This window comes from Oncorhynchus gorbuscha, linkage group LG08, assembly GCF_021184085.1.
Source record: "Oncorhynchus gorbuscha isolate QuinsamMale2020 ecotype Even-year linkage group LG08, OgorEven_v1.0, whole genome shotgun sequence".
NCBI lineage: Eukaryota > Metazoa > Chordata > Actinopteri > Salmoniformes > Salmonidae > Oncorhynchus > Oncorhynchus gorbuscha.
The window spans coordinates 61,070,901-61,090,526 of NC_060180.1; the positions used below are offsets into that span (position 1 = coordinate 61,070,901).

The 19,626-nt window shown below is 42.8% G+C and overlaps 1 protein-coding gene across 3 annotated transcripts in view; it reads right to left on the bottom strand.

Annotated features, from left to right (window-relative positions):
- Positions 1-1,651: 1,651 nt before the first annotated feature.
- LOC124040955 (glypican-5-like) overlaps positions 1,652-19,626 on the bottom strand; it is a 336,316-nt gene continuing 318,341 nt past the window's right edge. For all 3 annotated transcript variants that reach the window (XM_046358084.1, XM_046358083.1, XM_046358085.1), the window contains one exon: positions 1,652-2,299. In XM_046358084.1, the coding sequence (XP_046214040.1) occupies positions 2,121-2,299 (179 nt within the window). In that variant the 3' untranslated portion in view covers positions 1,652-2,120. The remainder of the gene's footprint in view (positions 2,300-19,626) is intronic.

A 19,626-nucleotide genomic window follows, 5' to 3' on the forward strand; every position in this document is an offset into this window, starting at 1 on the left:
ATATACAAAAAGATGTTATTCCGTTTTGAACATTAAACTCTGTTTCTGTTAGTCGTTTGGGTCCTCTTTCACCTGCATGACAAAATACATCTGACCTGATATTATTGCATACATCTCTGATATTATTGCATTGCTTTTCATACAATAGGGTGACAAGCACCGTTCATCCATTCAACTCTATCGATTAAGGGCTTCTGTTGGGAGAGTTTAATATATCGATATCTAAATATACTCAATCAAATCAGTCAATCTATATACAGGACATACCACACACACCTCGTTTGATGAACGTGTGTGTTTGCGTGTCCTTCTCTACCTATGAAATCCACACATTCTAGGGTTGCATAGAATTGCAGTGCCTTCAGAAAGTATTCATACCCCTTGACTTATTCCACATTTGTTGAATTCAAAATGGACTAAATCATATTTATTTCTCACCCATCTACCCACAATGCCCCATAATGACAAAGTGAAAACATGGTTTAGATATTTTTGACTTGTCCTTGCCGATGACAAGCACACCAATAACATGATGCAGCCACCACCATGATGGAAAATATGAAGAGTGGTACTCAGTGGTGTGTGGTGTCAGATTTGCCCTAAACCCAACACTGTGTATTCAGGACTAAAGTTTTACTTCAGTGCCTTATTGAAAGCAGGATGTATGTTTTGGAATATTTTTATTCTGTAAAGGCTTCCTTCTTTTCACTCTGTTATATAGATTAGTATTGTGGAGTAACTACAATGTTGTTTATCCATCTTCAGTTTTCTCAAAGGGATATTCAATGTCTGTTTTTTTTGGCATCTACCAATAGGTGCCCTTCATTGCGAGGCATTGGAAAACCTCCCTGGTCTTTGTGTTTGAATCTGTGTTTGAAATTCGCTGCTCGACTGAGAGACCTTACAGTTAACTGTATGTGTGGGGTACAGCGATGTGGTAGTCATTCAGAAATCATATTAAACCCTATTATTGTCCATGCATTATGTGACTTGTTAAGCAAATGTTTACTCCTGAACTTATTTAGACTTGCCATAACAAAAGGGTTTGAATACTTATTGACTCAAGACATTTCAGCTTTAAATGTTTTATTAATTTGTAAAAATGTCTAAAAACGTCATTCCACTTTGACATTATGGGGTATTGTGTGTAGGCCAGTGACAAAACATCTCAAATTAATCAACTTTAAATTCAGGCTGTAACACAACAAAACGTGTAAAAGTAGAGGTGTGAATACTTTCTGAAGGGACTTGTATGATCATTAGAGCGTATCCAATCAGCTATGCTGGCCTGGTAAAAGGTGGTTGTTTTATTAATCTAGCACGCATTCCTTAAATGTATTTAAAATAAACAGTTGAGAGTTTTAAAATTAAGTGAACTCTGCCCAATGACTTTAAAACCCAGGACAGGATTGGCTAGAGAGGCAAGGTGTCTACAGAGGCAAGTTCTGTAGCTGACCACATAGAAACCAGCAGCAGAAAGGTTACAGTTGTGTGTGTGTGTGTGTGTGTGTGTGTGTGTGTGTGTGTGTGTGTGTGTGTGTGTGTGTGTGTGTGTGTGTGTGTGTGTGTGTGTGTGTGTGTGTGTGTGTGTGTGTGTGTGTGTGTGTGTGTGTGTGTGTGTGTGTGTGTGTGTGTGTGTGTGTGTGTGTGTGTGTGTGTGTGTGTGTGTTAAAGGGTGCCAGCGTGTCTTTTTTGTGTGTGTGTGCATGCTTGCCTGTGTTGGTGTTTGTGTGTGCAAGCATGTGCATGAGTGTGTGTTGTATATTGAGGCCCAGAAGTCTTGCGTGGTGTTGCGTCTTCTGATAGAGATATGAGTGCATTGTTAAAACAGAGAGCAAAAGAGCTGTGGAGGGAGGCTAGTGCCTGGACACACACACTCCAGTCCACAGCATACACACAGGAAGCAGCAGGCAGAGGACCAGAACAATCTGCCTGTGTATGAGTGTGTGTGTGTGTGTGAGGAGCTTGTTCACACACACGTCTCTATGGGGCAACACAATCCCTTTCCGTGTGGAAAGTGTCCAAATGTCCTTATCCACACTGCCCCCCCCCCCCCCCACAGACTAGTCTATACTGTGTGTGTAGAGGGGCCAGGCCAGTAGGGGCATTATGCTGTGTTTTCAGAGCAGGCGCCACTGTAGAGCCAGAGTGGCCAGGAGCAAGGTGAGGGCCATGGGTAGAGACAGGCAGGCAGGGGGGCACCCTGCACCTCTCACCCTCACCACCGGGGGAGCACGACCTCCTGGTTTACTGCCTACAGCCTTATCATTGTTGGACCCCCCTGGTCGACCATCAGTGACTGGAGGAGAGAGGAAGGGAAAGGGAGAGGAAGAGAGGGACAGAGAGAGGACAAGATAAGTCAAGGTAAGACATACACAGTTGTTTTTAACTTTGTCAATCACCAGCTGTCATGCCTAACCTTAGTTGAATGGTAGTGTAATGAGTAATTGAAATGTAATGTAGGCCTCTATGCAACCACACACACCTATACAAACATACTGTACATAACCCCATCCCTCCCCCCAACTCCACCATACACTCTGATTGAGGGGTGACTAGCTGTCTAATCTCCAGCACTTAATGATGGACAGCCCTCAGAATGTCATTACTGCCAATCACAGATAAATCAGCCTGATTTTTTTTTTTTGGGGGGGGGGGGGCAGACCGGGCACCAGCCACCGAGTCCATCCTGGTCTCTCACTCACACACACACACACACACACACACACACACACACACACACACACACACACACACACACACACACACACACACACACACACACACACACACACACACACACACACACACACACACACACACACACACACACACACACACACACACGTTCCACTTTCCTGCTGACATCAGCTCATTGTGAGCCAAAGCTGTCTGAATGAAGAGTTCTCTCTCAAATGCCCTAATCCCTCACTTCATTTATTTTCCTTTCAAGTAACACTTCCCCTCTTCCTCTCAATGTTTGTCCTTTCTCAAAGTCTCTCACCTCTCACCTTTCCCTTTATCCCCGTCTCCATCTCATGTCTTTTACATCCCTCTCCTGATCGCTCCTTTCTATCCTCGAGTCACGGAAAAACAAAAAGGCGGGGTATGAGAGATCGATGTGCGGGAACCCTGACGAAACTACGTCGGCGAGTACCGCACCCTCCGTTCTAACGGCAAACGTACAGTCAGTGGAGAACAAACTGGACGAGCTTCGTTTGTGAATATCCTATCAACGGGACCTGAAGAACTGTCCTGTTTCACAGACTTGCGGCTGAACAAGGACATGGATAATATACTGTACATCTAGCTGGTTTTTCTATGCATCGGCAGGAAAGAACGGCAGCGTGAGGTAAGCTCAAAGGGAGGAGGTGTGTGTCTCTTTGTCAACCACAGCCGGTGCGCAATCTCTAATGTCTAAAGGTTCTGTTCGCCTGAGTTAGAATACCTCATGATAAGCTGTAGACCATACTATTTACCAAGAGAGTTTCCATCTATATTTTCGTAGCTGTATATTTACCACCACAAACTGATGCTGGCACTAAAAGTGCACTAAACGAGCTGTATAGGCCTTTAAGAAAACAAGAAAATGCTCATCCAGAGGTGGCGCTCCTAGTGGCCGGTGAATTTAATACAGGAAAACTGAAATCCGTCTTTGCTCATTTCTACCAGCATGTCACGTGTGCAACTAAAGGCAAGAAAACTCTAGATCACCTTTACTCCACACACAGAATCACATACAAAGCTCTCCCTCGCTCTCCATTTTGAAATTCTGACCATAACTCTATCCTTCTAATTCCTCCTTACAAGCGAAAACAGGAAGTACTAATGGTGCGTTCAATGCAGAAGTGGTTCAATGAAGTGGCTGCTAAGCTAATAACATTCCCAATGTAAACGGGCTATTTTGTCAGGACAAGATGCTAGAATATGCATATAATTGACAGCTTAGGATAGAAAACACTCTAAAGTTTCCAAAACTGTAATTTTTTTGTCTGTGAGTATAACAGAACTGATATTGCAGGCGGAAGCCTGAGAAAAATCCAATCCGGAAGTGAATCATGTTTTGAAAGCTCTGGGTTCCGATGCGTTCCTATTGAGCAGTGAATGGGCTATCAACCAGATTCCTTTTTCTACGTATTCCCCAAGGTGTCTACAGCATTTTGACGTAGTTTTACGCATTTATGTTGAAGAATGAGCGTAAGTGACTATATTGCGTAAGTGGTCACCTGATGGCTCTCAGAATGACTCTTGAGTAAAATACAGAGGTAGCCATTTTTCCTCTCGGTCCTACTGAAAAGCCAATTGTCCCGGTGGATATATTATCGAATAGATATTTGAAAAACACCTTGAGGATTGATTATAAACAATGTTTGCCATGTTTCTGTTGATATCTGGAGCTAATTTTGAATATTTTTAGGTGTTTTTGTGACCGATTTCTCAAACGTGAAGAACAAACGGAGCTATTTCACCTACAAAAATAATATTTTTGGAAAAAAGGAACATTTGCTATCTAACTGGGAGTCTCGTGAGTGAAAACATCTGAAGCTCATCAAAGGTAAACGATTTAATTTGATTGCTTTTCTGATTTTCGTGACCAGGTTGCCTGCTGCTAGCTAGGCAGAATGCTATGCTAGGCTATTGATAAACTTACACAAATGCTTGTTTTGCTTTGTCTGTAAAGCATATTTTCAAAATCTGAGATGACAGGGTGATTAACAAAAGGCTAAGCTGTGTTTCAACATATTTCACTTGTGATTTCAGGAATCTGAATATTTTCTATTAAAATGTATGTCCGTTGCGTTATGCTAATTAGTGTCAGATGATGATTACGCTCATGGACCCGGGATGGGTAGTATCAAGTGGTTTGAGTGCATTGACACTAATCCGGCCACTTATAAGAAATCCCGCTACGCCCTCCAATGAACCATCAAACAGGCAAAGCGTCAATACAGGACTAAGATTGAATCCTACTACACCGGCTCTGACACTCGCAAACAATCACGAATTACAAAGGGAAAACCAGCCGTAAGATGCCCAGTGACATGAGCCTACCAGACGAGCTAAATACCTGCCATGCTGTCGTCGAGGTAAGCAACACAGAACCCTGCATGATAGCACCAGCTGTTCTGGACAACTGTGTGATCTCGCTCTCTGTCGCCGATGTGAATAAGAATTTTAAACAGGTTAACATTCACAAGGCCGTACGGTCAAACGGATTACCAGGATGCATACTCAGAACATGCACTGACCAGCTGACAAGTGTCTTCACTGAAATTTTCAAACTCTCTCTGACCCAGCCTACATGTTTCAAGCAGACCATCATAGTTCCAAGAACGCCAAGGTAGCCTGTCTAAATAACTATCGCCCCATAGCACTCACATCTTTATCCATGGAATGCTTTGAAAGGATGGTCATCTCTCACATCAACACCATCATCCCACACACCCTGGACCTACTCCAATTCGCATACCGCCCCAACAGATCCACAGACGACGCAATCTCTAAAGCACTCCACACTGCCCTTTTAACACCTAGACAAAAGGAACACCTATGTGCAAATGCTTTTTATTGAGTACAGCTCAGCATTCAACACCATAGTGCCATCCAAGCTCATCACTAAGCTAACAACCCTGGGACCCTCCTTCGCCCCAGGTGGTGAGGATAGGCAACAATACATCCGCCACACTGACCCTCAGCACGTGGACCCCTCAGGGGTGCGTGCCTAATCCCCTCCTGTACTTCTTGTTCACCCACAACCGCGTGGCCGCACACAACTCCACGATCATTAAGTTTGCCAAAAACACAATGGTGGAAGGCCTGAACACCGATGACGATTAGACAGCCTATAGGGAGGAGGTCAGAGTCCTGTCAGAATGGTGCCAGAACAACAACCTATCCCTCAACGTCAGCAAGACAAAGGAGCTGATTGTGAACTACAGGAAACGGAGGGCCAAGCAAGCCCCCATTCACATTGACAGAGCTGTAGTGAAGCGGGTCGAGAGCTTCAAGTTTCTCTGTGTCCTTATCTCTAAGGATCTATCGTGGCCCACTCACACAAACACAATCGTGAAGAGGGCACAACAATTCCTCTTCCCCCTCAGGAGGCTGAAAAGATTTGGCATGAGCCCTCAGACCCTTAAAAAGTTCTACAGCTGAACTATTAAGAGCATCTTGACTGGCTGCATCAGCACTTGGTATGGCAACTGCTTGGCATCCGATCGCAAGGTGTTACAGAGGGTAGAGTGTACAGCCCAGTACATCACTGGGACCAAGCAGTGACCGAGGAAGGCCCTAAAAATGTTCAAAGACTCCCGCCATAAAAATTGTCAGACTCCAACCACCCAAGTCATAGACTGTTCTCTCTGCTACCGCACGGCAATGGTACTGATGCACCAAGTCTGGAACCAACTGGACCCTGAACATCTTCTCTGCCAAAGCCAAAAGACTGGTAAATAGTTAGTTAAATAGTTAACCAAATAGCTACCCGGGCTATCTGCATTGAACCTTTTTGCACTAACTTGTTTGTCTCGTCACATACCTCTGCTGCTACTGTTTATTGTCAGTCACTTTATTCCTAATTAAATCTACATGTCTACCTCAATGACCTCATACCCCTGCATATCATCTCAGTACTGGTACACAGCCAAGTTATCGTCACTCATTGTGTGTTTATTATTACTTTTATTAGTACGTGTTTCACTTTTCTATTATTGCTCTATTTGTATTTCTCTCTGCATTGTTGGGAAGGGCCCATAAGTAACAAGGACAAATAAAATGTGATTCGATTTGAAATCCTTAGTATCAGTAGGTTATTTAGCATCTGTGGGGTATTTAAACATTAGCATCTGTATGTTTGTCACAGAAGCTGAGGGTTGGAGAGAGGAGGGAAATTAAGCTAAAGTGCCAATGGTTATTGTTCCCTTTGAACACAATTGACAAAGATCGACAAAGCCATCACTTATCCCCAATCAGACTGCTGTCGTTGTTTCTACTAGAATAAATGGGATGTATCTGGTTAGGAGGCTGAAAGAGAAGACACTTCAATATCAGCCATGGGCCTGAGCATCCTAAGGCACTACACATTAAGCTAACTACAAAGACAAAGGAATGTTTTTCACAATATTCCATCTTTCTTTTTTCTCATTTTCCTTCCGCTTCTCCTCTCTCAACACGCTCTCTCTTTCTCTCTACCCCTCTCTGTCCTCTATCGTTCTCTCTCTCATCATTTTGTATTGATGACGTAGTCTACACATTGATCCTATTTGTGTGCATGTGTGTGTGTGTACAGTAACAATCAACAATCAAGTTTGGACACACCTACTCATTCAAGGGTTTTTCTTCATCTTGACGATTTTCTGCATTGTAGAATAATAGTGAAGACATCAAAACTATGAAATATCACAAATGGAATCATGTAGTAACCAAAAATTGTTAAACAAATCAAAATATATTTTAGGTAGTAGCTACCCTTTGCACACTCTTTGCCTTCTCTGAAACAGCTTCGACTGGAATGATTTTCAACAGTCTTGTAGGAGTTCCCACATATGCTGAGCACTTGTTGGCTACTTTTCCTTCACTATGCGGCCCAACTCATCCCAAACCATCTCAATTGGGTTGAGGTCCGGTGATTGTGGAGGCCAGGTCATCTGATGCAAGCACTCCATCACTCTCCTTCTTGGTCAAATAGCCATTACACAGCCTGGAGGCGTGTTGGGTCATTTTCCTGTTGAAAAATGAGTTATTGTCCCATGAACACAAGGAGTCATGTGGTTTTAATCTGATTGTCAAACAAATCCCTTCAAAAAGTAGGTTATCACCAGAGAAAGCATACAAGCGAGCGAAATAGAGACACTCTATTTGGCCAGAGAGCATCAGATACATTGGCTACACATACATGTCCTCTGCCTCAAAGACGATGTCAGAATAATCAAAGCACCCGTGTCTTCCCCTAGAGTCTAAGAGCCCGGGATGTGTTTCTACTAAGATAACATATGGATTTTTTTTTAAAGGTGGTCATTTCAAGGATCATTTAGCTATTTGTTTTAGGACCCCTGTAGGTATTACAAAAAACATACAAAATGTATTTGATGAAACATTGAATTTGGCATTAGCCCATAGAAATGCATTGAATAACAGATTCACTACATGGAAAAACAGATATACTTCCTTTTGAGAAAATATTGGACTGTTTTTGAGTGCTTTTTGTACTGTGGAATTACTCATACTTGGAAATGACCTATTCACTCAAGCAGACATTTTTTTTATATATTTTTTTATGTCCAGCTCATGAGGCCCCTTGATGATGTAAGGCCTAAGGCAATTGCCTCTTCTGCCTAATGGTAAGTCCACCAGCGAGTAACCACATTCCACTGGGAAATCAATTTGAGGTACAAGGTTATGGTTTAGCATACACATTTAGTGTGTGTATTTTTGTGTGTGTGCATACGTGTGTGTGTGCAACATCCAACCAGAGGAATAGAGTTAGCTGTACTACTGTGTATTCTGTGTGCAAACTTTTCCCATCTTTCCCATCAGAGGTGAGAGACCCCTCAATATACCCATTACTCTCACAGTGGAAATAACTGTTTCTCTCCTCCTCTCCCTTTCCTTTTTCTCTTTCAGAGCATTCATAATTTCATCCCTCTATATGAAACATGCTCAGGTCACTGAAAGGGCAGATTTATACCTGCAGAGCATTGCTAGTTTGCACACTCATGTGCAAACATGATTGCACACACACGCGCGTACACACACACACATATGTACAATTCAAACAAACACGCACGCACGCACGCACACGCACACACACACACACACACACACACACACACACACACACACACACACACACACACACACACACACACACACACACACACACACACACACACACACACACACACACACACACACACACACACACACACAAGCACACAAGCACATTGCCTTCCCAGTCAAGTCATACAAGTGAGGGCATAGCCATGAACCCCAGTGCACAAAGAAGCAGTCTAAAGATTCAAGTCTGGTCTGGTTCTGAAAACAGACAGACCTTCACTTCCTCTCTCTTTCTCCGTTCCTCTTTTGCTCCATCTCTTCTTTTCCCTCTTCCTCTCTTTCATTCAGTCACCCTTGTCTCTCTTTCTCCACTTCTACCTCTCTCCTTCTTTCTCTATTTCCTTTTAATTCTCTCCTTCAGCTGAGCTCCACAACTAAAGCCTCTTAGGGGGCTTCTGTCTAAGAAAGGCTGAGGGAGGAAATTGTGAATTCCTCTTGAGGTAATGGATGTTTGATTTGAGTTGCCAAACGTCGCTTCAGGAGAACATGTGTAGAATATGAGAGATACAACACATTAATATCAAAAGGAGAAAAGTAAACTATAAAAACGTTGAGGTATAAGAGGTAATCATTAATGTGTTATGAGTTATTGTAACTTCAGGGATGAACATGTCAGGTGAAAGCTCAGTGAAAACAAGACAGACGATATTAATGCTATGGAGAGAGGGAGAAAGAGAGATAGGAAGTCAAGATAGTTAGAGGTAGTGTGTGGCTCAGTTGGTAGAGAGTGATGCTTGCAACAACAGTGTTGTTGGTTCAATTCCCACAGGGGACCAGTATGTAAAAATTCAAAAATGTATCCACTCACTAAATCGCTCTGAATAAGAGTGTCTTGATAAATGACTAAAATCTTTTAAAAAATTAGAAAAAACCAAGGCTGAAATGTATTTTTTATTGAATAACCTTGATGCTTTGGCAACACACATATTTTTATTTTAACAGGCAAGTCAGTTAAGAACAAATTCTTATTTTCAATGACAGCCTAGGAACAGTGGGTTAACTGCCTGTTCAGGGGAAGAACAACAGACTTGTATCTTGTCAGCTCAGGGGCTTGAACTTGCAACCTTCCGGTTGCTAGTCCACCGCTCTAACCACCAGGCTACCCTGCCGCCCCCACATAGCGTGTGAAATGATTGCTTTGGCAACACAAGTATCTTTGTTATGCCAATAAAGCATTTTAAATTAAATGTAATTGGAAGAGGGAGAGAGAGAGAGAGAGAGAGAGAGAGAGAGAGAGAGAGAGAGAGAGAGAGAGAGAGATGATAATGGTTATCTTAAGAGGCTAACAGATAGGGCAGGACTCAGCTGGCTCATCGGTCTCGCTCTAAAATCCTTCTAATGAGGATGGAGAGAGGGAGAAAGAGAGAGATAGCGGGAGGGAGGGGTGGATTCAGAGTAGGAGTGGAGACCAGGACTCCTTGCTAAGATTCAATCTGGCGTTTCAGCAGGGGGCTGAATAAATGCATCATCACTAGTGAGCCACAAACAACAACCACCCCAACCGATACCATTATGGCTGTGTTTACACAGGCAGCTCAATTCTGATCTTTTTCCACTAATTGGTATTTTGACCAATCACATATCTTTTCACGTCATATCTTTTTCAGAGCAGATCTGATTGGTCAAAAGACCAATTTGTGAAAAAATATCAGAATTGGACTGCCTGTGTAAACGCAGCCTAAGAGGACTGAGACATTATTAGGCTACGTTTACTCAGTCAGTCCAATTCAGATCTTTTGCCAATTATTTTCATATGTGATACCTATCTCAGCTTTCCCCAAAAACATTCAACCGCAAAAAAACATGGCATTTGCAGTTAATACCACCTCTATGTGAATCTGAATCCTGATACAAACCCGATCCCCCATATGCAACCTCTGTCTGGACACTCAGATTACATTTTTTTCCTCTGAAGTGTTTTTTATGCACATGACCTGCTGCGGCTACCATGACAACCACCCAAAATCTAAAGGAACAGTGAAAGGAAATGAGCATTGCATCTGTGTGCTACTGTACTTCAGAGGCTACATCAGTGTGACTGCGCAAACCTGATATGGTTCACATGTAAAACTGAGTGTGACGAACTTCAATTCCATGTTGTCTCCGTGCTGCTGAGCTGATTTTTGCAACATGCCAGACTTTGTGCTTTTGACTTTAAATAACTTTAATTATTTATTAATTCATTTTTTACCTTTATTTTAGAAGGCAAGTCAGTTAAGAACTAATGCCTAGGAACAGTGACAGAACCTTGTCAGCTCGGGGATTTGAACTATCAACTACTAGTCCAATGCTCTAACCACTAGGCTACCCTGCCGCCCCAAATCAACGTGTCATTCAGCTTTTTCACCCCAGACACTATATCTGGACATGGTTCTATGGGACCTCCAACAACCAAAAAAGGTAAGTAGTAACATTAACATTATGCCCTCTAATTGCAGTCGCTGTACTTATAACATAAAGGAGAACGATCGCCTTATGGTGAGGATAGCCGAGTTGCATGCCTAACTTTAGACGCAATCGTTAGGCAAAGGGCAATTTAAGTGTAGGAAAGAATGATTCAGTGTCTCTGCCACCAGTAAGTATAGATAGTGCTAGTAATCCCTCGCACGGTCCCCGCAGCCGGACAATTTTCTCAAGGCTTCTGGAAAGAAATGCTGTTGGCATGCTCAACCGGAATCATTCAGCCAACAGAAACCTTCAACCGGTTTTCCCTACTAACCAACGAGTTGGAGCCAGAGGTGGAGTCTTCTCGGGTCTCTCCTCCACCCGTTACAGGGTCTGAGCCGCTGAAGAGTCCCACCATTAGCTCTGACAAATTGAAAACCCTGGTCATTGTCGACTCCATTACCCGCAATATTAGACTTTACAAAAGAATCATCCAGCGATCATACACTGTTTACCAGGGTGCAGGGCTACTGACGTAAAGGCTAATCTGAAGATGGTGCTGGCTGAGGCTAAAACTGGCGAGTGTAGAGAGAATAGGGATATTGTTATCCATGTCGGCACCAACGATGCTAGGATGAAACAGTCAGAGGTCACCAAGCGCAACATAGCTTCAGTGTGTAAATTAGCTAGAAAGATGTGTCGGCATCGAGTAATTGTCTCTGGCCCCCTCCCAGTTAGGGGAGTGATGAGCACTACAGCAGTCTCAACTCAATCGCTGGTTGAAAAGTGTTTTCTGCCCCTCCCAAAATATTGAATTTGTAGATAATTGGCCCTCTTTCTGGGACTCACACGCAAACAGGCCTGGCCTACTGAGGAGTGACGGACTGCATCCTAGCTGGAGGGGTGCGCTTATCTTATCTATCAACATAGACAGGGATCTAACTCCTCTAGCTCCACAATGAGATATGGTGCAGGCCAGGCAGCAGGCTGTTAGCCAGCTTGCCAGCTTAGTGGAGTCTGCCAATAGCACAGTCAGTGTAGTCAGCTTAGTTTTCCCCATTGAGACCGTGTCTGTGCCTTGATCTAGATCGGGAAAATCTAAAAATGGCGGTGTTCGCCTTAGCAATCTCACTGGAACAAAGACAACCTCCATCCATGTCATTTTTAAAAGAGACTGTGATAATGCCTCACAACTCAGAATAGGAATATTTAATATTAGAACCATCACTGCCATGGCTGTCATAGTCAATGAACTAAACACTGATCATAAACTTGATGTGATTGTCCTGAGTGCAACATGGCTTAATTAAGCCTGATGAATTTTTAGAGTTAAATGAGGCCTCTCCTCCTGGTTACATTAGTGACCATATCACCTGCGCATCCTGCAAATACAGAGGTGTTACACGTTTATTTGATAGCAAATGTAAATTTAATTTATGAAAAAAAATGTTTTTCGTCTTTTGAGGCTCTAGTCGGGAACCTTTTACAGGCCTCCTTGGTCATATACAGCATTCCCTAAATTCCTAATCGGACTCACAATTACCCGATAAATGTTTGTTTTGTTCGATAAAGTCCCTCTTAATATCCAAAAACCTCAGTTTTGTTTGTGCGTTATGTTCAGTAATCAACTGTTTCAGTAAACATCCAGTGAAATTGTGAAACTCAAAAAGTGTGAAATTCAAAAACACAAAAATTCTCATAATAAACAGATAAAAGATACAAGTGTTATACATCAGCTTAATAACTTTTTACAGCTGAAATCCCATTGACAGGATCGATTTGACAACAGCCAGTGAAAGTGCAGGGCGCCAAATTCAAAACAACAGAAATCTCATAATTAAAATTCCTCAAACATAGAAGTATTTTACACCATTTTAAAGATAAACTTGTTGTTAATCCACCACAGTGTCCGATTTCAAAAAGGATTTACGACGAAAGCACACCATATGATTATGTTCGGTCTGCACCTAGTCACTGAAAAACACAGCCATTTTTCCAGCCAAAGAGAGGAGTTACAAAAAGCAGAAATAGAGATAAAATTAATGACTAACCTTTGATGATCTTCATCAGGTGACACTCATAGGACTTCATGTAACACAATACATGTATGTTTTGTTCGATAAAGTTCATATTTGTATCCAAAACTCTCAGTTTACATTGGCGCGTTACGTTCTGTAATGTTTTGCTTCCAAAACATCTGGTGATTTTTCAGAGAGCCACATCAATTTACAGAAATAGTCATAATAAACATTGATAAAAGATAAAACTGTTATGCATGGAACTTTAGATAAACTTCTCCTTTATGCAACTGCTGTGTCAGATTTCGGAATAGCTTTACCGGAAAAGCACAGCATGCAATAATCTGAGTATTAGCGCTCAGACAACAAAACAAGCCATACAGATATCCGCCATGTTGTGGAGTCAACAAAGTCAGAAATAGCATTATAAATACTCACTTACCTTTGATGATCTTCATCAGAATGCACTCCCAGGAATCCCAGTTCTACAATAAATGTTTGATTTGTTCGATAAAGTCCATAATTTGTCCAAATACCTCCTTTTTGTTTGCGCGTTTGTTTACACGATCCAAACTCACGACGCGCGGGCAAGTCCAGGCGAAAGTTCAGAAGAAAAGTCATATTACAGTTCGTAGAAACATATCAAACGAAGTACAGAATCAATCTTTAGGATGTTTTTTTCATAAATCTTCAATAATGTTCCAACCGGAGAATTCCTTTGTCTGTAGAAATGCAATGGAACGCAAGCTAACTCTTACATGAGCGTGCATGATCAGCTCATGCCCCTCTGGCAGACCTCTGACTCATTCAGCTCCCATTCCCCCCTCCTTCACAGTAGAAGCATTAAACAAGGTTCTAAAGACTGTTGACATCTAGTGGAAGCCCTAGGAAGTGCAATATGACCCCATAGACTGTATACTCGTTAGGAAATGACGTGAAAAACTACAAACCTAAGATTTCCCTAAGATTTTTTCTCAGTTTTTTGCCTGCCATATGAGTTCTGTTATACTCACAGACATCATTCAGACAGTTTTAGAAACTTCAGAGTGTTTTCTATCGAAATATACTAATGATATGCATATATTAGCAACTGGGCCTGAGTAGCAGGCAGTTTACTCTGGGCACCTTATTAATCCAAGCTACTCAATACTGCCCCCAGCCATAAGAAGTTAAAAGTGTTGCGATCAAACCCTTTTTTTTCAATTTTCTCTTAAAATTACATAATCTAACTGCCTGTAGCTCAGGACTTGAAGCAAGGATATGCATATTTTTGATACCATTTGAAAGGAAACACTTTGAAGTTTGTGGAAATGTGAACTTAATGTAGGAGAATATAACACATTAGATCTGGTAAAAGATAATACAAAACAAAAAAGCATGCGTTTTCTATTTTAATCATCTTTAAAATGCAAGGCCATAATATAATATCAATGCATTACCGTCATAATATCAACATTATAACATCAATGCATGACAATACAAGTAAACATATCTGTTGGAAGCTACGTTGTATCAGATTAGAATCCTTAGAACGCTGTGAAGGGATATACAGCGTCATTCTAGGTATACATGCTATTGGGGGGGAAAGAGAAAGAGAGGCTGTGGTGTTATCTGTCCAGAGATGGTGTGGTAGTCCCAGGAGATCTGTCATCCTCCCAGGACAGTCGCACAGAGCTCAATGTCAGCGGTGATGGGGCTGGAAGGACTGTGTGTGTGTATGTGTGTGGAGGCAGTGTTCATTTGGCACCAGGCTTAGAGGAGAGGGTACAATGCTAGTTTGTCAGCAGGTGTCTCAGGGCCTCAAGGCTAGAGGCATCAAACACTAACTGTTCTGGTCCAAACCAACCTATAGGCACTGACAAACTTGTGAGCGCACACACACACACACACACACACACACACACACACACACACACACACACACACACACACACACACACACACACACACACACACACACACACACACACACACACACACACACACACACACACACACACACACACACACACACACACACCACTCCTGACAGGTGACAAAACACCTACCAGTAGGAACAGATACATTGAATACATGCCTATTTACTTGGAATGGTAAGGTCTTTATGGATACATTGGCAAAATATTGGCAAATGGCCAATTAGTAAAAACAAATATAATTGGGCTGCTTGTGTAAACTCAGAGTATCTAACAGAGGAGGCTGGTGGGAGTAGCTATACGAGGGCGGGCTCATTGAAATCCTTCTACAGCTCCTTTCACCAGCTTTATCCAGTATTTAAAGCCTTTTGTTCAAGGTCACATTTCTAACCAAGGCCACATCTTCGCTTAATGGACAGGAAGGAAGCTTCTCTTCTCCCCCACTTGAGTCCTCCACATCTGAATAATCTGAATCAGTACTCAAGGACACTACAGGGCCAAACTCCATTGAATGGGAATGGCGTCCATGAATGACATGGTACGGTATCCAAGAGGAATTCACATTAAAGCACATTCCAAAAACATAGAAGCTCAGAAGCTCTTCTGGTCCCCTATTCATAAAGTGTCTCAGAGTAGGAGTGCTGATCTAGGATCAGTTTCGCTTTATAGATCAAAATGAATATGATTGCATGGACAGGGATCTTGGATCAGCACTCCTACTACTTACTCTAAGAGGCCCTGAACCTGGGTGAACAGATAGCTAGCTATTTCCAGTTCTAGAGGATGACAGTACTGTAGTTCCAGTCCTAGAAGATGACAGTACTGTAGTTCCAGTCCTACAAGAAGACAGTACTGTAGTTCCAGTCCTAGAGGATGACAGTACTGTAGTTCCAGAAGACGCCAGTACTGTAGTTCCAGTCCTAGAGGATGACAGTACTGTAGTTACAGTCCTAGAGGATGACAGTACTGTAGTTACAGTCCTAGAGGATGACAGTACTGTACTGTAGTTCCAGTCCTACAAGATAACTGTACTGTAGTTCCAGTCCTAGATGACAGTACTGCAGTTCCAGTCCTAGAGGATGACAGTACTGTAGTTCCAGTCCTAGAGGATGACAGTACTGTACTGTAGTTCCAGTCCTACAAGATGACTGTACTGTAGTTACAGTCCTACAAGATGACAGTACTGTAGTTCCAGTCCTAGAAGATGACAGTACTGCAGTTCCAGTCCTAGAGGATGACAGTACTGTAGTTCCAGTCCTAGAGGATGACAGTACTGTACTGTAGTTCCAGTCCTACAAGATGACTGTACTGTAGTTACAGTCCTACAAGATGACAGTACTGTAGTTCCAGTCCTAGAAGATGACAGTACTGCAGTTCCAGTCCAAGAAGATGCCAGTACTTTACTGTAGTTCCAGTCCTAGAAGATGACTGTACTGTAGTTCCAGTCCTAGAAGATGACTGTACTGTAGTTCCAGTCCTAGAGGATGACAGTACTGTAGTTCCAGTCCTAGAGGATGACAGCACTGTACTGTAGTTCCAGTCCTAGAGGATGACAGTACTGTACTGTAGTTCCAGTCCTACAAGATGACTGTACTGTAGTTCCAGTCCTAGAAGATGACAGTACTGCAGTTCCAGTCCAAGAAGATGACAGTACTGTACTGTAGTTCCAGTCCTAGAAGATGACTGTACTGTAGTTCCAGTCCTAGAAGATGACTGTACTGTAGTTCCAGTCCTAGAGGATGACAGTACTGTAGTTCCAGTCCTAGAGGTTGACAGTACTGTAGTTCCAGTCCCAGAAGACACCAGTACTGTAGTTCCAGTCCTAGAGGATGACAGTACTGTAGTTACAGTCCTAGAGGATGACAGTACTGTAGTTCCAGTCCTAGAGGATGACAGTACTGTACTGTAGTTCCTGTCCTACAAGATGACTGTACTGTAGTTACAGTCCTACAAGATGACAGTAGTGTAGTTCCAGTCCTAGAAGATGACAGTACTGCAGTTCCAGTCTTAGAGGATGACAGTACTGTAGTTCCAGTCCTAGAGGATGACAGTACTGTACTGTAGTTCCAGTCCTACAAGATGACTGTACTGTAGTTACAGTCCAACAAGATGACAGTACTGTAGTTCCAGTCCTAGAAGATGACTGTACTGTAGTTCCAGTCCTAGAGGATGACAGTACTGTAGTTCTAGTCCTAGAAGACGACTGTACTGTAGTTCCAGTCCTAGAGGATGACTGTACTGTAGTTCCAGTCCTAGAGGATGACAGTACTGCAGTTCCAGTCCTAGAAGATGACTGTACTGTAGTTCCAGTCCTAGAGGATGACAATACAGTAGTTTCAGTCCTAGAGGATGACTGTACTGTAGTTTCCAGTCCTAGAGGATGACAGTACAGTAGTTTCAGTCCTAAAGGATGACAGTATTGTAGTTCCAGCCCTAGAGGATGACAGTACAGTACTGTAGTTCCAGTCCTAGAGGATGACTGTACTGTAGTTTCAGTCCTAGAGGATGACAGTATTGTAGTTCCAGCCCTAGAGGATGACAGTACTGTAGATCCAGTTCTAGAGGATGACAGTACTGTCGTTTCAGTCCTAGAGGATGGCAGTACTGTACTGTAGTTCCAGTCCTACAAGATGACAGTACTGTAGTTCCAGTCCTAGAGGATGACTGTACTGTAGTTCCAGTCCTAGAGGATGACAGTACAGTACTGTAGTTCCAGTCCTAGAGGATGACAGTACAGTACTGTAGTTCCAGTCCTAGAGGATGACAGTACTGTAGTTCCAGTCCCAGAAGACGCCAGTACTGTAGTTCCAGTCCTAGAGGATGACAGTACTGTAGTTTCAGTCCTAGAAGATGACTGTACTGTAGTTCCAGTCCTAGAAGATGACTGTACTGTAGTTCTAGTCCTAGAGGATGACAGTACTGTACTGTAGTTCCAGTCCTAGAGGATGACAGTACAGTAGTTCCAGTCCTAGAGGATGACAGTACTGTAGTTCCAGTCCTACAAGATGACAGTACTGTAGTTCCAGTCCTAGAAGATGACTGTACTGTAGTTCCAGTCCTAGAAGATGACTGTACTGTAGTTCCAGTCCTAGAGGATGACAGTACTGTACTGTAGTTCCAGTCCTAGAGGATGACAGTACAGTAGTTCCAGTCCTAGAGGATGACAGTACTGTAGTTCCAGTCCTAGAGGATGACAGTACTGTAGTTCCAGTCCTAGAGGATGACAGTACTGTACTGTAGTTCCAGTCCTAGAGGATCACAGTACTGTAGTTCCAGTCCTAGAGGATGACAGTAATGTAGTTCCAGTCCTACAGGATGACAGTACTGTAGTTCCAGTCCTAGAGGATGACAGTACTGTATTTTCAGTCCTAGAGGATGACAGTACTGTAGTTCTAGTCCTAGAGGATGACAGTATTGTAGTTCCAGTCCTAGAGGATGACAGTACTGTACTGTAGTTCCAGACCTAGAGGATGACAGTATTGTAGTTCCAGTCCTAGAGAATGACAGTACTGTACTGTAGTTCCAGACCTAGAGCATGGCAGTACTGTACTGTAGTGCCAGTCCTAGAGGATGACAGTACTGTAGTTCCAGTCCTAGAGGATGACAGTACTGTAGTTCCAGTCCTAGAGGATGACAGTACTGTACTGTATTTCCAGACCTAGAGCATGACAGTATTGTAGTTCCAGTCCTAGAGGATGACTGTACTGTAGTTCCAGTCCTAGAAGATGACTGTAATGTAGTTCCAGTCCTAGAGGATGACAGTACAGTACTGTAGTTCCAGTCCTAGAGGATGACTGTACTGTAGTTCCAGTCCTAGAGGATGACAGTACTGTAGTTCCAGTCCTAGAGGATGACAGTACTGTAGTTCCAGTCCTAGAGGATGACAGTACTGTAGTTCCAGTCCCAGAAGATGCCAGTACTGTAGTTCCAGTCCTAGAGGATGACAGTACTGTAGTTTCAATCCTAGAAGATGACTGTACTGTAGTTCCAGTCCTAGAAGATGACTGTACTATAGTTCCAGTCCTAGAAGATGACTGTACTGTAGTTCCAGTCCTAGAGGATGACAGTACTGTACTGTAGTTCCAGTCCTAGAGGATGACAGTACAGTAGTTCCAGTCCTAGAGGATGACAGTACTGTAGTTCAGTCCTACAAGATGACAGATGACTAGAAGATGACTGTACTGTAGTTCCAGTCCTAGAGGATGACAGTACTGTAGTTCCAGTCCTAGAAGATGACTGTACTGTAGTTCCAGTCCTAGAGGATGACAGTACTGTACTGTAGTTCCAGTCCTAGAGGATGACAGTACAGTAGTTCCAGTCCTAGAGGATAACAGTACTGTAGTTCCAGTCCTAGAGGATGACAGTACTGTAGTTCCAGTCCTAGAGGATGACAGTACTGTACTGTAGTTCCAGTCCTAGAGGATCACAGTACTGTAGTTCCAGTCCTAGAGGATGACAGTAATGTATTTCCA